At 44.2% G+C, this 20,605-nt stretch overlaps 1 protein-coding gene across 1 annotated transcript in view; it reads left to right on the forward strand.

Moving 5' to 3' along the window:
* Positions 1-7,892: 7,892 nt before the first annotated feature.
* Positions 7,893-20,605, forward strand: part of palm2akap2 (palm2 and akap2 fusion) — a 240,210-nt gene continuing 227,497 nt past the window's right edge. Inside the window, exon 1 of the mRNA XM_041186767.1 lies at positions 7,893-7,998. Within this exon, the coding sequence (XP_041042701.1) occupies positions 7,961-7,998 (38 nt within the window). The 5' untranslated portion in view covers positions 7,893-7,960. The remainder of the gene's footprint in view (positions 7,999-20,605) is intronic.

Consider the following 20,605-nt stretch of genomic DNA (forward strand, 5'->3'; position numbering starts at 1 on the left):
CTGTGTTTAAGGGAGAGGTCTCCCGATCCCTTTGTGTGATGAAGTGACATCATCCCTGAAGAGCCTGTCTTTAATTTTAAGATTTTAGTCCCTTGTTTTGGATTCCTTCAACAGAGGAAATAGTCTCACTCAAACTACCCTATTATATTCTTCTCAAACACCTCAATTAGATCACCTCTTAATTTTCTAAACTCAAGGGAATTGTAATGACCATGTCAAAGGCATTTCCTTAAAATGGTCTGAGAGCTAAGAATTGAGATGTGTGTATGTAGCCCCCCTCCCTTTTAATTCATGAGTCATCCAGTTTAAACATAGCTCAGCAGAGACATGCTTTAGTCTTAAAATAAATAGGTTAATTTAACAATTTATTACAAAACTACTAATAAACGTTACTTAAGTAAAAGTGATAAAGTTATTAACTAAAATACAGATAAAAAGATTAAAATGCTGATGAAGGAAGAAGATGCCTCAAGATGAGATTTCAACTCACACTCTATGAGATATCATTGTGGGCCCCTTGCTTGAGTTCCTTCTTTCCAAAGTGAAGGGGTTGAAACTTGAGGCTCGGTTTAGCAGCTGTGATGGATTCTGCATTCGGCCAGTCGATGTTTGCCTTTTTCAGGTGGACTCAGCAGGTTTTATTTGGAAGCAAGGGAAGCTTTTCTATTCCTCACTAATTTTAAAGTTATGACACTTGCAGATAACCCGGACTCTTTCAACAGGACAACAATTGATTTCTTAGTACCTTTGTCTTTGTCTTCCCTTGGCCAAGAACCCTCTCTAATGTTATTTCTCAGAGTTCTTCCTGAGGTTCTACACAGAACTGCCTCCCAAGATGCCTTCTTACAGCCTCCTTTATACAGTTCAAAAAATACAAAAATGGCTATGTTAATTTTCAAGGAGTAATTGTTTCACCAGGCAATGAAATTAATTATGTTGTGGTCTTTTGAAGTCCCTTCCTGTCTCCTGTTCTCTCAGAAACCAAAGTATTTCCACATCTTCTAGAAGACTCAATGGACATCCCAAAAGGGGTCTTTACATTTTATTGATTCATCATAGCCAGCTCTAGAGATATGAGTCCAGTTAAGTTGTCTGTCCATACTTCCATTTTGAAAAAGGCTTTAAACTCAATGCAAAGGTTTGTAAACAGAAATGTGCCTTTAAAGCAGTGGTCCTTAAAATCTGTAACATCATTATTACACACTCATGGCAAAATACAAGTCTTGTCAATGCCACATGCCTACATAATTTCATTCCTTTCATCCAGATATCATTCTGGAGAACGACATACCCCCTACAAAGCCAAAATACCATTCTTGAGATAAGGCACCCAGAACTGAGTGTAGTGCTCTAAATGAGGCCTGACCAGAAACTTATACTTGCCTTTGTCACCTCTAGATTTGATTATTCTAACATGATCCTGGCTGGTCTCCCATGTTCCATCCTCCATATATTTGAGGTCATCCAAAACTCTGCTGCCTATCTCTTAACTCACACCAAATCCCATTCACTTATCACTCATGTATTTGCTGACCTACATGAACACCCAATTAAGCAAAACCCTGATTTTAAAATTCTCATCCTTATTTTTAAATTCCTTCATGGCCTTGCCTCTTCCAATCTCTGTGGTCTCCTTCAGCTCCACAACCCTGAAAGATCTCTGTGCTTACCTAATTGTGGCCTCTTGATCCTCTCCAGTTGTAATCACTCCAGCATTGGCAGCCGTGATTTCCGCTGCCAATGCCCTGAAGTCTGGAATTCACTCCTTAAGCCTCTCTACCTCCCTACCTTTCTTTCCTCATTGAAGAGGCTGTTTAAAACTAGTGCCTTTGAAGAAGCATTTGTCACCTGACCTAATATCACTTTATCTTGCTTGGTGTCACATTTTGTTTTACAACACATCTGTGAAGTGCCTTGAGATGTTTTATTCTGTTTAAGGTGCTATATAATTGCAAGTTTTTATTATTGTAACATAACTTTCATCCCTATGGGATAAAGTTGGGAATAAATAGCTTCAGGGTTTAAGGAGAAGTTGCTGCTCAGAGCAATATTTTAAAAATATTATCTAATCATTGCATGAGATAGAAATTTTGATTTTCATTAAGTTGGCTTGAAAATCAGTCATCTAAATCAGATGGGAGGAATTGATCAGTATGATAATTTCATCTCTGAGTTCCGAGAGTCATCAGTTCATATCCCAGAGTCCACATATGGAGGGTTCTGGAATTTATGCTCATTAAGGCAATAGAGAGCAGCATTGAAGAATGGAATATATTCCCACTTTTTGTTTCCACGTCCCATTGCAAGCATATCCAAGTATGGTACAACATGGGCCAGAAGCAGAGCAAGACTCCATCTACTCTGCCAGTGATATGCTCCAACCTCGGAAATATTCGCAAAATGCAACCTGACCTTTCCACATCAGTGGATGGATTTTCTTTGCTTCTCTACACCTGAGCTCTTGGAGATGGGATGTGTCCCCTCCCAAACTCAATTTCCCTCCTAACTCCTAACCTGCCAGTCATCTCTTCCACACCCATCACGTTTAATTTCAGCAGGGAAGTGAAGCTGATTAAGCCATTCCATTTCCCTACTCACCAGTGTCTCGTCTCCAACAGCCAAAGAGGCAATAAGGTGCAGGGTGTTCATATTATCATAGTTGCTTGCAGTAAACTCCTGATGTCAGTGCCTGTAGGGAGGGAGCCAGTAGCAGTCACTTCTACTTCTGATGGGTCCTCAACACTAACGTTCTTGGACCTCAATCCTTCCCAAAGCCTAAATAAAATATGGCCATTTTCTTAGAACCATAGAGCCATGGAAAAGTAACATCACAGGAAAAGGCCATTCAGCCCATTATGTCTGCACCGGCTGAAAAATAAAAAAACATTTTAAAAAGCTGCCCATTCTAATCCCACTTTCCTGCGCCTGGTCTGTAGCCTTGCAGGCTACACCACTTCAGGTGCTGATCCAGGTACATTTTAAATGAGTTGAGCGTTTCTGCCTCCAACCCCAAGCCAGAAACCCACCACCCTCTGGGTGAAGAAGTTTTCCTTCATGTCCCCTCTAATCCTCCTCCCAGCCCCCTCAAATCTGTGTCCCCACGGTAATTGACCTCTCCGCTAGGGGAAACAGGACTTTCCTGTCTACCCTATATAGGCATCTCATAATTTTATACACCTCAATTAAGTCACCACTCAGCCTCCTCTGTTCTAAGGAAAACAGCCCTAGACTATCCGATCTTTCCTCATGCCTGCAATTTTCAAGCCCTGGCAACATCCTAGAAATTCTCTTTGGGGTTCTTACTTCTCCTTTAAGTTTGTGGCTGTCTCTTTGATACCCAAGGGTTCTTCTGGATAGGTGAGAGTTCCATCTGGCTAACAGGAGGGCCCATCTCTATCAAATTAGCCCCATCCCATGAAAATTGGTCAGGGTTATGCCAGGTTCACAGCTCCAGGTGTAAGCCATGCCAAGAAGAGGAGAACCCAGCCCCAGATGTCTTCATAGCCTCTTCTGTGGACAAGATTGGTCCTTTTTCTCAATTTTTATAGAATAGTTTGAAGCTTTAGTCAGTCAGAACTAGGCTGGGACTCTCCAAACTCATTTCATGTAAGACCCTTATTAAGTGTTTCTTTTCAGGGTCACTCACTCTGTTATCATGGTTGTGGGTCTTTGATGTGGTAGTCGTGGATCTGGATCTACAAATAAGACTGGATTGTTGGCAAACTCTACCTCTTATTGAACATTACACTATGTGCAATACAGACTCAACAAAAGGACCTACATAGAACTAAAACAAAAACAGAAATGCCTTGAAAAACTCAGCAGGTCTGGCAGCATCGGCGGAGAAGAACAAAGTTGATGTTTTAAGTCCTCATGACCCTTCAACAGAACTAAGTAGAAATGTGAAAGGGGTGAAATATAAGCTGGTTTAAGGCGGGGGGGGGGGGTGGTGGGGGAGAAGGGGGGGCTTGTTGGGACAAGCAAGCAGAGATAGGTGGAGATAACCAAAAGATGTCACAGACAAAAGAACAAAGAGGTGTTGAAGCTGGTGATATTATCTAAAAGAATGTGCTAATTAAGAGTGGAGAGCAGGACGAGAAAGGTAGCTCTAGTGGGGGTGGGGTGAAATAAACCATGGGTGTAATACCTTTAAAGATAATGGAAATAGGTGGGAAAAGAAAAATATATATAAATTATTGGAAAAAACAAAAGGGAGGGGGAGGAATGGAAAGGGGGTGGGGATGGAGGAGGGAGTTCATGATCTAAAGTTGTTGAACTCAATTTTCGTCAACTTTGTTCTTCTCCGCCGATGCTGCCAGACCTGCTGAGTTTTTCCAAGTATTTCTGTTTTTGTTTTGGATTTCCAGCGTCTGCACATTTTTGTTTTTACCTACATAGAACTATCTCTCTCCATGTTCCATTATCATGTGATCTTCCATCACTGATGATATAGTCTATATGAGCTGAATAATATGCGGTGGGGGGAGAGCTGCAGGCAGTTTGCTCCCCCCCACCCCCGACCCTGGAGGTAAAGTCACATGGAGCCGACATGCTCCACGCCAACCCAAACCAAAGCCATAACGGGCTGCAGATCGTTTAAACAAGGGCTAAATGGTACTTCCGCCCGTCACTGGGAAGGAAGTCCTGCCTTCTGGAGCATTTTGTTATTAATTTCCAGGATGTGGGCCAATTAGGCCAGCATTTGTTGCCCATCCCTAATTGCCCTTGAGAAGGTGGTGGTGATCTCCTTCTTGAACCACTGCAGTCCCTGTGGTGTAGGTACACCCACAGTGCTGTTAGGAAGGGAGTCCTGGGATTTCGGCCCAGTGACAGTGAAGCAACGGTGATATATTTCCAAGTCAGAATGGTGAGTGGCTTGGAAGGGAACTTCTAGGTGGTGGTGTTCCCATGAATCTGCCACCCTTGTCCTTCTGGATGGTAGTGGTCATGGGTTTGGTGAGTTTCTGAAGTGCATCTTGTAGATGGTACACACTACTGCCACTGTGTGTCGGTGGTGGAGGGAGTGAATGTTTGTGGATGGGGTGCCAATCAAGTGGGTTGCTTTGTCCTGGATGGTGTCAAGTTTCTTGAATGTTGTAGGAGCTGCATTCATCCAGGCAAGTGGAGAGTATTCCATCACACTCTTGCCATGTGCCTTGTAGATGGTGGACAGGGTTTGGGAATCAGGATGTGAGTTAATCGCCACAGAATTCCCAGCCTCTGACCTGCTCTTGTAACCACTGTATTAATGTGGTTAGTGCAGTTCAGTTTCTGGTCAATTGACTCTATCAGCTGCCCGGATTGCAGGAGAAGAAAGAAGAAGGTCCATGGATCCCAAGAGCAGGCAAGTTCATTGTCTTCTGCAGGGAGTGTTTGGGTAGGTCAGGGAGGGGGGAACAGGGTGGGAGGGAAGGGGTGGGTTTAAGGCTGCAGGCAGGTAGGAAGAAAGGGGGGGGGTTCGATCTTACTGGGGTTGTCCCATGATCAGCAAAGGGAAACCTCCGAAGAGTGAACCCCTCCTTCCTTCCCACCCTTTGAAGAAGTTCCTTAAAACGGGCTGACCGTTCTTGCCCAGCAGCCCACGGCAATCTTTTTATGGCGTAGGCAGTATATTATCAGGATCAATTGGCTTGATAACAAGCCTAATTGACCCTTGATCACTTATTTGAATATGGCGGGAGGGCTGCTGATTTTGGTATTATGGGCTTGAGCTCACAGGTGGGCAGAAAGGTGGCAGGGTGGGCAGCTGCCTTACTTTACGTGTCACTCCCCGCCCAAAACACACCGGCACGGACACGTAAAATACAGCCCTATATTTTTAAGGCTGAATGCGATAGAATCTTGATTGACAAGGGAGTCAAAGTGAATTGGGAAAGTAGAGTTGAGACCACAAACAGTTCAGCCACGATCTGATTGAATGGCGGAGCAGGCTCGAAGAGCGGAATGGCATACTCCTGTTCCTGCTGCTTGGGGGTTCTGCAATGCTTCTTGTAGATAGAAACTATGGGCAGAATTTTTAGGTTGGTGGGCAGGCGTGATTGGCGGGCCCAGGACCAGCCAATTAACGGCCAACCGGTGTGCAGCTCGTGCTGAAAGGCTCAGCGCTGCTGGGTTGGGGGCGGGAAAAGGGCGGGCGCTGATGGCAGCATGGGCATGCGCTGAATGAAAGCCCACAGATGGCAGAGAGACACCATCCAGGACAAAGCAGCCCACTTGATTGGCACCCCATCCACAAACATTCACTCCCTCCCCTACTGACAAACAGTAGCAACAATGTATACCATCTGCAAGATGCTCTTCAGAAACTCACCAAGCCTCCTTAGACAGCACCCTCCAAACCCATGACCACTCCCATCTAGAAGGACAAGGGCAGCAAATAGATGGGAACACCACCACCTGGAAGTTCCCCTCCAAGTCACTCACCATTCTGACTTGGAAATATATCGCCGTTCCTTCACTGTCGCTGGGTCAAAATCCTGGAACTCCCTTCCTAACAGCACTGCAGGTGTACCTACACCCCATGGACTGCAGCAGTTCATGAAGGCAGCACCTTCTCAAGGGCAACTAGGGATGGGCAATAAATGCTGGCCCACATCCCGTGAATGAGTAAAAAAAAATCCCCCAGCAGACTGACTGGGAACACTGCAGATGAAATTAAGAACTTTTTTGGAAGGTAACAGATAAACAAATTGACTCACGGCTTGTTAACAAAAAGACTTCACCTTAATTTTTCAACCCTTAGGATATAATATTAAGATAGCAGCATGAAAGGATGTAACTTCACATCAATTATATCACATAATTTGGAAGACTCCAACACTCTTCAGCCAAATCATTTCCGTTACTTGTGTATCAGCTGTAGCTCAGTGGGTTGCACTCTTGCCTCTGGGTTGTAAGGTTTTGGGTTCAAGTCCCACACCAGGGGTTGTTCCCCAAAATGAGGATTGAAGCTCCAGTAGAACACTGACTGAGTGCTGCCCTGTCAGAGATGCTGTCTTTTGGCTGAAATGTTAAACTGAGGCTCCATCTGTCTGCTTGAGTGTGTGCAGGAGATTCCCGTGCCACTACTCTGAAGAAGAGTGGGGGAGTTATTTCCGGTGTTCTGATTATTATTTAACCTTCAAACATCAGTCAAAAACAAAAACAGATCATTATTACATTGCTGTTTGCGGAAGCTTACTGTGTGAAAAATGGTTGCTGTGTTTTCTACATTACAACAGTGACTATACTTCATTGGCTGTAAATTGTTTTGGAATGTCCGGTGGTGCTGAAAAGCGCTATATAAGTGCAAGTCTTTCTTTTTTTTAATCTGTACCAGCTCGGCATAGTTCATAGAGCAAATGAATTGTTCTTCAGTGCAAACAAGAGAATGATGATGCAAGGCTTCGAGAATGCTATCAATGTACTCTCTATTCAAGAGAATTACACACTGAGCGTGTTTTCATGTATTGACACTCTATTGATCAGCGAGAGGGCTGGCATTATTTTCACACTCTGTCAGGAACAGATCAGCATTTCTGTGAATTTGCGTGTGCGATGGACCGATTATACAGAGTGCGGCTGAGATGGAGCCAGTGACTCTTAACTTGGGGCATCGGGTTGGAGAAAGAGAATGCCCTAGCAGAGTACAGGGAGGAACTGTGGCACAACATACAGGAGAAGCTGTGATAATTGAGATGTAAGTGATGTAAGTCCAAAGCTCTGGCCGACAGCCGGGGAGTTTGGGCTTAGGCAGCTATATACTGTATTCCAAGGGAAGGGGGTGGGGGTGGTTCTGGGGCACTGCGGTGTCCCCTGTGCCAATAATAAGGCAAATTCAAACTGCCACCTTCTCTCCCAGGCATAGCTAAGTGAAGCTTAGTGAAAACCCACAGCCGTCCCTGTGGACGAAGGAAGCAGAAAGCTGCAATTAAAAAGGCTTTGTCAAGGCAACGGCAAATTAGCACCGGCAGCCACCAGAATGAACACCCGTCTGAGGAGAAAATCGCCACCACTGGAGTAAGTCCTGTTATTGTTCACTTTCTATCATGGCTTGCAGCTCGTGCCGCAGCCACCTTATGTTTTTAGCATTTGTTGCCAGGTTTAAATTGTTCTCGGTTGGCTGTGAGTGGTTTTAAAACCATCATGCCTAAATCATCCAGGTGTGGCCGATTGCAGCACCCAGTACTGTAATAACAAAACTCCTCTGGTGAATGTAAGACTAACAAAATCAGAGATATACAAAGACGAATTAATCAGCGGGTTAAGAAGAAAACAAAGTTCAATTTTTCAATCTGTCTTCCACTTCATAAATATGCAGGGGAATCGTATTACTGTGGCAGTTAAATTATCCTGAAGGTAAAATGTGTTGATTATTTGATAAGTGACCAAGGTCAGCCATTTGTCAGTCACTAATAAAATAAGCATTATTTCCCTGGCCATTCTGCTACTTGTCCTGACCGATAATCCCTGGTATTCCAGACAGAACTGTGAGATTATGTTGAATTTGTCAAACAACACCTTACAGGGATCTCTGATTGCTCAGTCAGCGCCAACATGTTCTCAAGGGACTGGGGCAAGATCGGAGGATCGGAGAATCATTTGGCACAGAAGGAGGCCATTCAGCCCATCGCTCCTGCACCAGCTCTTTGAATAATCTATCCAATTAATCCAACTCCTCTGTCCTTTCCCTACAGCCTTGAAACTTTTCTATTTCCCCTTCAAGTAGATATTCAATCCTCTTCAGAAAGTTATTGTTGAATCTGCTTCCACCACCCTTTCAGGCAATGGATGTCAGGTCATAACAACTCACTGCATGAAATGGAACAAATTCTCTTCACCTCCCCCTCTGGCTCTTTTGCCAACTAATTTAGTTGTGTGTTCCTTGGATGCCGACCCTCCTGCCAGTGGAAACAGTTTCTCCTTATTCTGTCTGTTAAAGCCTTTCGTTATTTTATTTAAGGCTTTTGGAATAACGGATGAAGTGATGAAAATTGAGGAATTTTGCTCACACTGTTTCCATGATTATTTAATAACGGATTATGATCCGATGAAGATTGAATGTCCACACAGTGTCAACTTAGCTGTACTGAATCCAAATCCAGCAAGTCACCAAGGCCGTTAAAACTCTTATGATTACCCGGGTTCCCATGTACGATTGTGTGGAATTGTCAAAGTTTGAGGATTAGCAAAGTGGATTTCAGAGGTTACCTGAGCATCTTAAACTCTAGGGGCTGAATTTTACGAGCCCCCAGTGGCCGCATTTCCCCACTACCTTCCCATCCATCCCATAATAAGAGGGGGGTGGGCGGGCACTGAAACAGGCAGTCCGCCCACCATATTTAAATGAATAACCAAGAGCCAATTAGGCTTGTTATCAAGCCAATTGGCACTGATAATACGCTGCCCACGCCATAAAATGTTTGGCACGAGCAGCCGGGCAGGATCGGGCAGTCCAATTTTTTCACTGAGATGTTTAAAGGGCAGGAAGGAAGTGGGGGTGGGTGGGTGGGGGGGTGTGTCATTCTTTGGGGGTTGCTCAATCCCGAACACAGGGCAGCTCCCCCTAAGGTCAAATCCCCCCCTTTCCTTCCTACCTGCTCCTTCCTCCCTTAAACCTACTCCCTCTCTCTCTCGCCACCCCTCTACCTAACCTACCCAAAGCCTCCCGGCCCAAGACCCTGAACTTACCTGCTTCGGAGAACCATGAGCCTTGGTTTTCGTCTTCTTCTGCCAACCTGGCAGCAGCCACCAGCGGTTGGGACTTCCTCCCCAGGGCCGCACTCGGTCCTGGTTAATCTGCCCCACGGTGCTTCCTGGCTGCGGGGCAGGTCGGTGTGGAGCGTGTCGACTCCACGCTGATGTTGTTTCCGGGGGTTGGGTGGCGGCGGGGGTGGGGCATGCCAACCCCACCCTATGCATTAAACTGTGTCTCTGTCGCAGATTATTCAACATCAATTATGTCAAGATTATCAATATTTCAGGCAGTTGCGTCTTCCTTAGTTTATATGTGAAACATCAATCCAAATCCAATCTTACGTGTGGAAAATCCCTGTTACACTAGCCTAGAAAATTTTCCCAAGCTCCATTATTCTTATGAAGTATGAGGTGATCTCTTCACTGTTGTCAAAACTTGCCTGGTGCTACTTATCATGCCAGAACTGCTGCTTCAGGGAACGTTGGAAAAGAATGGAGGCCATTTAGCAACTCAAGGTATAAAAAGAAAGAAAGAATTGCATTTATATAGCACTTTTCATAACCACCAGATGCCTCATAGCGCTTCACAGCCAGTGAGGTACTTTTTGAAGTGTAGTCACTGTTGTGATGTAGGAAACACAGCAGCCAGTTGGCACACAGCAAACTCCCACTCCTGTAAAGCGATAATGACCAGATGATCTGTTTTTTGTGATGTTGAGTGGTGGATAAATATTGGCCTGGACACTAGAGATAACTCACCTGTACTTTTTCGAAACTGTGGCATGGGATCTTTTACATGCTCCCAAGGAGGCAGATGGGACTTCAGTTTAACATCTTATCCAAAAAAAAAAGGCACCTCTGACAGTGTAGTGTTCCCTCAGTGCCACACTGGGGTATCAGCCTTGATTTTTGTGCTCAAACTCTGAACTGGGGCTTGAACCTGGAACCCAGTGATTCAGGCATGAGTGTGCTATTAACTGACCCGTGAATTTCCACCATTTCCACCACTCAGTTAGATCATAGCAGATCTGTATCTACAAACAATTATTCAGAATAGAATTAATAGTCACATGGAAAAATGTGGATTGATTTTGAAGAGTCAGCATGGATTTGTTAAAGGAAAATCATGTCCAACTAACATGCTGGAGTTTTTTGAAGAGGTAACAGAGATGGTTGATCAGGACAAGTCTGTTGATGTGGTGTATATGAACTTCCATAAGGTGTTTGACACAGTGTCACACAACAGACTTGTGAGGAAAGTTATAGGTCATGGAATAGAAGGGGCAGTAGCAACATGGATACAAAATTGGCTGAGAGATAGGAAACAGGGAGTAATGGCTAATGGGTATTTTTCAGGCTGGAAGCAAGTTTGTAGTGGAGTTCCCCAAGGGTCGGTATTAGGACCCTTGCTTTTCCTGATATATATAAATGATCTAGATCTTGGTGTGTAGGGAACAATTTCAAAGTTTGCAGATGACACAAACCTTGGGAGAATTGTAAGCTGTGAGGAGGACAGTATAGAACATCAAAAGAACATTGACACATTGGTGGAGTGGGCAGACAGGTGGCAGATGAAGTTCAATGAGGAGAAGTGTGAGGTAATGCACTTTGGTACAAAGAACATAGAGAGACAGTATAAAATAAAGGATACTATTCTAAAGGGTGTGCAGGAGGCAGAGAGACCTGGGTGTATATGTACATAGGTTTTAAAGGTGGCAGGACAGGTAGAGAGAGTTGTTTCTAAAGCATACAGTATTCTAGGCTTCATTAATAGGAGCAGAGAGTACAAGAGCAGGGAGATTATGATGAACTTATATAAGACAATGGTTAGACCTCAGCTGGAGTATTGTGTACAGTTCTGGGCGACACACTATAGGAAGGATGTGAATGCATTAGAGAGAGAGCAGAAGAGGTTTACGAGAATGGTCTCAGGGATGAGACAATTCAGATATGAGGAAAGATTGGAGAAGTTGGGACTGTTTTCTTTGGAGAGGAGAAGGCTAAGAGGAGACTTGATAGAAGTTTACAAAATCATAAGGGGTGTGGACAGAGTAGATAGGGAGAAACGGTTCCTGCTCAAATGGATCGAGAACCAGAGGACACAGTTTTAAAGTGTTTTGCAAAAGAAGCAAATGCGGGGTGAGAAAAAACATTTCCACACAGTGAGTAGTGAGGGTTTGAAATGCACTACCTGGAAGTGTAAAGGAGGCAGGTTCAATTGAGGCATTCAAGAGGGCATTGGATGATTATTTAAATAGAAACAATCGAAAAAGGGTTACATGGAAAAAGCAGGAGATTGGCACTAAGTTAAAATGCTCAGAGTGCCAGTGCGGACACGATGGGCCGAATGGCCTGCTTCCACAATGTAACAATTCTGTGAACTCCAACCACCTGCCATGGATCCATAATAATTAATACCCCAGGCAACAAAAACCTATCAATTTCAGTTTTGAAATTTTCAGTTGACCCCCCAGCCTTAACAGCTTTTAGGAGGAGAGAGTTCTGGATTTCCACTAGGGTTTGTGTGAAGAAGTACTCCCAGACATTTCCCCTGAATGGCCAGGGCTCTGAGGCACAGGTTAATACCCCCTTGCTCTGGACTGCCCCCTGCTGGAAGAAACAGCCTCTCCCTAAGCTACCCTATCAAATCCCTTCTTCATCTTGAATACCTCAATGAGAGTATCCCTTAATCTTCCGTACTGGAGGGAATACAAGCCCCGTCTATGCCCACCTGTCCTTATAATTTAACCCTTTTATCCCAGATGTCATTCTGGTGGATTTGTGCAGCACTCCCTTTCTCTCGCTTTTGCTGTTATACTGGGGGTCCTCAAGTTGGCGTACTTTCTGAAAGAACTGTTCCATCCACTATCTCATCATCCCAGATAAATCTATGCTGCAAATGATGTTATATAAACTAAAACAACAAGGAGTTGCATTTATATAGCACCTTTCAGAAAGTAAAACATCCCAGGGTGCTTCACAGGAGCATTGTCAAACAAAATTTGACACCAAGCCACATGAGGCGACATTAGATACAGGTGTCCGAAAGTTTGGTCAAAGGGGAAGGTTTTAACAGGCAGAGCGGGAACTCCAGAGCTTAAGGCCCCAAGCAGCTGAAGGCACAGCTGCCAGTGATGGAACATTGAGAATCAGGGATACGCGAGAGGCGAAAATTGGAGGAGCGCAGAGGTCCCCATAGGGATGGAGGAGGTTTCCGAGATAGAATAAGACGAGGCCATGGAGCAATTTGAAAAGAAGGCTGAGCATCTTTAATTGGGGATGGGAACATGAATGGGATTTGAACCCATCACCTTCTGACTGAGAAGGGAGTTATACACACAGAGCCACGGCTGACACTTTAAGCTATACAGTAATTGTAACAATGCTTTAATTACACTTGCACCGTGGTTTGTTCACTTCATGCAACCTCCATCCCCTCCACACACTCTGCTGCAAATGTAGCACCTGGCAACGTTCCAACCACAGCCTCTGCAACCCAAGCAACGTGAAGTAAACCCTTCAGTTATGAATGAATTGAATGTGGTCTGCTGCAGGTCAACAAGAGAAAAAAAGCACTTATGTGTAGCCTGTCTGGAGTCTTTACAAAACAGCATTCCATCTCCAAACAAAGGAGTGTAAGATTGCTTGTATTTTAGAAGCACTTGACTTCCCAAAAGGAATGGAATCTTGTCAGCTTAAGACCTGAAAAATAATGTCCCACATACCACAGACTGCGGCCCACTAACCTCTGATATTGTTATCACCTTGACTCAATCAGTAGCACTTGTGACTCCAATTAGAGGCTGCAGATTCAAGCCTCACTTCAGTGCTGTACTGAGTGAGTGCAGGCCACAAGAGGTGCTGTCTAGGGTTAACAACTCTGATTAAATATATTCCTGGAGGTTCCATCACATGACTTGTCCCCACGCTCCGGACATTAGTCGGTCAACACGTCCATCCTTATGACGCACTGTCTTACTACGCCAATTGGAAAGCAAAAAGTCTCATTAACCAATTGGATGATGCTTGACTCTCAGCCAAACAGCCTTTTTCCCCCCATTTTCAATAGTTTCATATCTGGTAAAGAGAAATGTTCAAAGAAAGTGGTAAAGAAAAATCTTTTTTTAATGTCCTTATGATTTTTCTCCAGGGTTGCACGCTGCAGTGTCCTGGAGATTGATCTTTAGATCCTGGAGACTGCAGGCTAATCCTGGAGGATTGGCAAGCCTAGCGCTGCTGTCCCTCAGATAATATCTTACATAGAAGGAATGTTGGCAGCTTGTCTCGCCAGCAGAGGCCCGAAAGTGAGCCTCCAATCGCAGCAGACAAAGCATTGGAAAGCCATATGACCAATCTGGAGTCAGGATGAGCACACATGCTCCTCCAGGCTCCACAGGAACGTTTTTTTTTTAAATTGTATTAAGAATACAGACCTTAGTGGGTACCTGCTGGTTATAGACCGCAGCGGTTGCTAATGAAGACATCCTGACTGGGACAGGCCTAAAGCCTGCCCAGACCAACACCCGGTGAAAAATGTAAGGGACACTTTGACATCGACGTGAATCTGTGAGAGCGAGAAGTGGGAGAGTCGGCGGGGTGGGGGGAGATGGGGGGCATGGGGAGAGGTGGAGAGAGGTGGGGGGAGGTGGGAGGGGGATGGGGGGAGATGGGGGGAGGTGGTTGTGGCCACAGCTGTGAGAGATGGTGGAAGGGGGAGTGGCTTCCAGAGCTATGACAGCAGGACGCCGCCAGATCCTCTCAGGCCACCGGAGAGAAGATCGAAGAGGAGAGCGCAGTGCACGTGTGCAGGTGCATACTGTACATAACGCAAAGCTCCAACATTGCAAATATGGGAAAAACAGCACCCCAGCCTCAGCAACCCAGGATATAGGACAACCAGCCCAACTACTGGGCGATCCCATAAAATCCAGGATGGTTGCTCACCTTGTGCCCTGTGTCCATGAAGAACCCTAAATCAGGCCCCATGCCTCTCAATTAAATATGTCAGAAACTGCTGAAAAATGCGACGTTCTTGGGAATCAATGCCCTAATTTGGGCCTTGTGGCACCTGTTTTAGGCTGTAAAGCAGACACAATGGCGTTCAATTTCTAACTCCATATTCTCTAGCCTGTGTTCAAAATGTACAAACATTACACTTGTAAAGGATATGACTGCCATTTTGGATCATGAAAAAGACCTCACAGTGAACAGCAGTGTGCCGTGGGATTAACCTAGCTCATGTGAAAAGACCAACTGGATACCGAGGTTACTCACATTCCCGCATAGCTAGTTACCTAACTTCCTGTTATCTGGATATTTCATCTTCACATCTGTATATCTTCAATCATTTGGTGCATAGGCTTTGAACGTGAGTCACAGGAACAGAATTCTGAGCATGTTGTTGTCTAGCTTATGATTTCATTCAAGAATGCATGGGAAATGGACTTAGCATGGCAATCATATAAGAATGTCTGAACTGCCTCAGAGATAAATAACCTATCCGCTGCTCAGTTCACAAAGCAGCAAATCACCGCAATGATATGGAATGTGTAGCTGGACTTGCATTCTGTTCAAACAAATAGTGGTTCTGTTGCTCTGCTCTTGAGTCCTGATTGGTCTAGATGTGGTTTCCTATTGCAAAACACAATAGTCTGGAGCCTTTCTGCTCTTAGTTTTGTCATATAGTATTTGTATAATACAGTATTAATTAATAATATTGCAGCATTAAAATAAAGAAAGAAGGGTGTACATTTATATACTGCCTTTCACATCTTCAGGACATCCCAAAGTGCTTTACAGCCGATGAAGGACTTTTTCAAATGTCTTCACTGTTCAAATGTAGAAAGAGTGGCAGGCAATTTATGCATAGCAAGGTCCCACAAACAACAATGGGATAATGACCAGAGAATCTATTTGTTAACGGAGAGATAATGGTTGGCCATAGCACTGGAGAGCACTCCCCTGGCATCCTTCGAAATTGGATCATGGGATCTTTTACATGTAGCCGAGGGGACAGGCAAGGCCTCGGTTTAATGTCGTGAAGTTTTTATTATTCATTCATGGGATGTGGGTGTCACTGGCTGGACCAGCATTTGTTTCCCATCCCTAGTTGCCCTTGAGAAGGTGGTGGTGAGCTGCCTTCTTCAACCACTGCAGCCCATGTGGTGTAGGTATACCCACAGTGCTGTTAAGAAGGGAATTCCAGGATTTTGACCCAAAGACAGTGAACGAATGGCGATATTTTTCCAAGTCAGGGTGGAGAGTGGCTTGGAAAGGAACTTCCAGATGGTGGTGTTCCCATGTGTCTGCTGCCATTGTCCTTCTAGATGGTAGCAGTCATGGGTTTGGAAGTTGCTGACTAAGGAGTGGGGGATTCAGCGATGGTAATGCCATTGAATATCAAGGGGCGAAGGTAAGATTCTGTCTTGTTGAAGATGGTCATTGCCTGGCACTTGTGTGGTACAAATGTTGCTTGCCATTTGTCAGCCCAAGCCTGGATATTGTCCAGGTCTTGTTGCATTTGGACATGGACTGCTTCAGTGTCTGAGGAATTGCAAATGGTGCTGAACATTGTGCAATCATCAGTGAACATCCCCACTTCTGACCTTATGATGGAAGGAAGGTCATTGATGAAGTAGCTGAAGATGGTTGGGCCAAGGACACTACCCTGAGGAACTCCTGCAGTGATGTCCTGGAGCTGAGATGACTGACCTCCAACAACCGCAACCATCTTTCTTTGTGTCAGGTAAGGTTCCAACCAGCGGAGAATTTTTCCCCTTATTCCCATTTTTACTAGGGCTCCTTGATGCCACACTCGGTCAAATGCTGCCTTGATGTCAAGGGCAGTCACTCTCACCTCACCTCGGGAGTTCAGCTCTTTTGTCCATGTTTGAACCAAGGCTGGAATGAGGTCAGGAGCTGAGTGTCCCTGGCAGAACACAAACTGGGCATCAGTGAGCAGGTTATTGCTAAGCAAGTGCCACTTGATAGCACTGTTGATGACCCCTTCCATTACTTTACTGATGATCAAGTGTAGACTGATGGGCTGGTAATTGGCCTGGTTGGATTTGTCCTGCTTTTTGTGTACAGGAAATACCTCAGTAATTTTCCACATTGCTGGGTAGATGCCAGTGTTGTTGGCTAGGGGCACTGCAAGTTCTGGAGCACAAATCTTCAGTACTATTGCCGGAATGTTGTCAGGGCACATAGCCTTTGCAGTATCCAGTCTCTTCAGCCATTTCTTGATATCACGTATCGTTAGTTGAATTGTCATCTGTGATGCTGAAGACCTCAGGAGGAGGCCAAGATGGATCATCCACTTGGCACTTCTGGCTGAAGATTGTTGCAAATATTCAGCCTTGGCTTTGGCAATATGTCAATCATTTCTTTGGCTACTAAGCCAGTGGAAAATAAATCCCAATCTATATATAGAAAATCAAGTCTCAACTCATCAGTGCACTAAGTGCAGGATTGGAGAGGACTTCAAACAAATAAAGACTCGAGTTCAACCATCTGTATGGGTACCTATAATAATGCAACTAACCTCAACAGGAACAAAAACCAAAAATGCTGGAAAAACTCAGCAGTCTGGCATCTGTGGAGAGAGAAACAGAGCTGTCTTTAGCTCTGAAGAAGTGTCATATGGACTTGAAACATTAACTCTGTTTCTCTCTCCACAGATGCTGTCAGACCTGCTGAGTTTTTCCAGCATTTTCTGTTTTCACTTCAGATTTTCAGCATCCACAGTATTTTGCTTTTACCCTTACCAGGAGCTAGATTTTGAAGACTTCCTGCATCTAGAGACACATGATTGAGGCAGACGAAGCACATGCTTACATCTAAGATAAAGACAAAACACTGCGGATGTTGGAAATCTCAAACAAAAACAAAAAGTGCTGGAAAAACCCAGCAGGTCTGACAGCATCTGTGGAGAGAAAGGCAGAGTTAACATTTCAAGTCCATAGCATACAGACTCGAAACATTAACTCTGGGCTGAATTTTGTCATTGGTGAGCAGGGGGCGGGACCTGCTCGCCGACACACAAAATGACATGGGATGACGTCAGGTGGAACCCCCAACATCATCCCACCCCATTTAAATTTTCAGGAAGGCAGGGGCACAACCAAATCAGCTGTGCTCCCACGGACCTGTCAATGGCTAATTGAAGCCATTGACAGGATCATTAAAACAATTAAAGGATCTGCCCATCCAACCTTAAGGTTGGCGGACAAGCCAGGAGCCCCGGCGGAGAATAGAAAAAACATAAAACCTCATCCACCAGCGGGATGAGGTTTCATGTAGGGTTTAAAAAAGTGTAATAAGGTTTTTGTGATATTTAACATGTCCCACCTCGTGTGACATTGTTACATAAGGGGGACATGTTAAGGATTTTTTTTTTCTATTTTTAATGTTTGTACAACTTTCAGCAATTTCCCTGAGGCAGCACTTAGCCTCAGGGAGATGTGCGCTTTATTGTGCGCATGGGCGAAAGAGCCCACTCTCGCGTTTGGGGAATCCCCCCCGCCCGCACAGGAGGCGCATAGCGGGGATCAGCTCCCCACTCGCTGGAGATTGGGTTGGGCCCTCCCGCCCATTAGGCAGAAATTTCCACCCTCTGTCTTTGTCTCCGTAGGCTTTGTCAGACCTGTTGAATTTTTCCAGCATTTTTTGTTCTGGTTGTTGTACATGCTTATGTCTGTTTTCTTTTGTGAAACAGGTTGCTAAGCCTGAAGCTAGAGGCACAGCACTTCATATTAAGCATGGCTGACCAGGAGTCTACCACCTGGCATCAGCATGTTGGAAGGATTTACAAGTTAATAATCATTCTGTTTGGTCATGTTATGAACACATCTTCCATGGCCATCAAGTCCCAGAGTGGGGCTCAAAACCAGTACTCCTGGCTCAAGGGTAGGGACATTGTCCACTGCACTACAAACCCCAACAGGAGTTAAGGAAGAGAAAAATGTCACCGAATTCCCACTGGTGTTCTTTCAGTACTTAAAAAAACAATATCTCCTTCTTGGCTGGATGGCACAAAGATATACTAAAATGCGTACAGATTTGATCTGAGGTGTTTGTAAGGGAAGGTACAGATTGATAGAGAGCTGTGTTAAAATACATGTGATTAAAGTCTCAGATTCAAGTTGGCCACGCGGTTAATTTTTGGAATGTGCATTTGGATTCAAAGATATGTAATTCCTAAGTTGTTACAGTTTCAACACAACTGAGAAGAATTCAAAACAAACAATGACGTTTAAATTCCTGGTTTTCAACAGAAAATAAAAGACTAAATGACAGAAATTCTTAATTATGAGCCAGCAGAAAGCAGAAAAATCTGCTTTGTGAACAAAAGATACAAAATTCGTTCTTTGAAGCTTGCATTTTAACGTATGCAAGTGAATTCCCCATAGTGTTGCTCATGGTAAGTCAAAGAATATGATCATTCTTTTATCTGTTTCTAAGGTTGCTGTATTGCTGTTTCTCACCATCTCTTCCTTTGTTCTTTCCTTTTGTGTGGGAGAATGTGAGTGGTATGATGTTATGTAGCAGAGAAAGAAGCCACCAATTGAGTTTGGGTTTTACTTTGGGTTTTTTCACAGAAATGTATTTTATTCATGAAAACATATAAAATTGCATTCCATAACAGGACCCTTCTTTTGAATTGACAATTAGAGGGGTAGGTGGCCCTCAATGGCTATTTTCTCATGCCCTTCCCTATTCACTCATCCTTCCTCCACCAAAACCTCTCATTCTCATTGTTTCCCTTGCCTTTTCACCTTTCCACTAAGCATTCCCTCTCCAATCACTCCTGCACTCACATTATTACTCATACCACTTCTTCTTTGAACTGCTTACTCAACCCCTTTATCCTCCCTTCCCACCTGTTCAACTTTCACCCACCTCACCCTTCAGCACTTTGAGACATCCCGTGGTTGTGAAAAGCGCTATGTAAATGCAAGTCTTTCTCTCTTCCTGTAGTAATTATGGTTTTATTTAGTGTGTAATGTACCTTTAACAATAATAATTGTTAGGAGAGATCACAGGATCTGTAGTAACTAATAGGAGAGTGGTGCGGGCTACCTCCACAGTCAGTGTAGAGTTAGAGTTGGAGTTGAAAGCACACGTGTAGCTGCTGCTGAGTGTATTGCAAATAAACTTTAAGTTTCCACCCAAGAAGTATCTGCAGATCAACTCTATTACTAACAGTACAACTCGGCCACCCTACAAAACTTCATTTTTAACCAACCATCCCATGCCCTCCACTCCCACTTGATTCCTCTTCACTCTCAAAGAGTTTCCTTCCTATCTTTCTATCTGCTTCCCTCAAAGAGGATTTGCTTGTTTTCAAAATTCAACTCTTGTTCTCTTATCCCAATCTCGCTTTCTCTGTCTCTCACGTCCTCAGCTTAATATGCTTTCCAAAGTTTTTGGAACACAAAAGAAAAAATTTAAACAGTTGTGCAATCAGAACGCTAATTTATCCCCCTCTCTTTCACTCGCATGCCAACATGCACCCAGCCTCAATGTAGTTTTAAAAGAAAAAATAAGAATTTGCACTTATATGGCACCTTTCACAATCTCAGAATATCCCAAAGTACTTCACAGCTAAGGAAGCATGATTGAAATGTACTCACTGTTGTAATATATGAACTACAGCGGCCAATTTGTGCACAGCAATTTCCCACAAACAGAGATAAGATAAAGACCAGCTAATCTGTCTTATTGATGTTAGTTGGGGGATAAATACCGGCCAGGACACCAGAGAGAAACCCCGAGCTCTTCTTCAAAATAGTGCCGTGGGATCTTTTGAGTCCTCCAGGGTTGCAGTAAAACTTTCAGACTTCATATTTAATCAAAGCTATTGAGCAGAAAGTTCTAAAACCCCAAGAAAAATATTTCATCAATAACTGCTTGTTTAAAGACATTAATG

The sequence above is a fragment of the Carcharodon carcharias genome, chromosome 4, assembly GCF_017639515.1.
Source record: "Carcharodon carcharias isolate sCarCar2 chromosome 4, sCarCar2.pri, whole genome shotgun sequence".
Lineage (NCBI taxonomy): Eukaryota > Metazoa > Chordata > Chondrichthyes > Lamniformes > Lamnidae > Carcharodon > Carcharodon carcharias.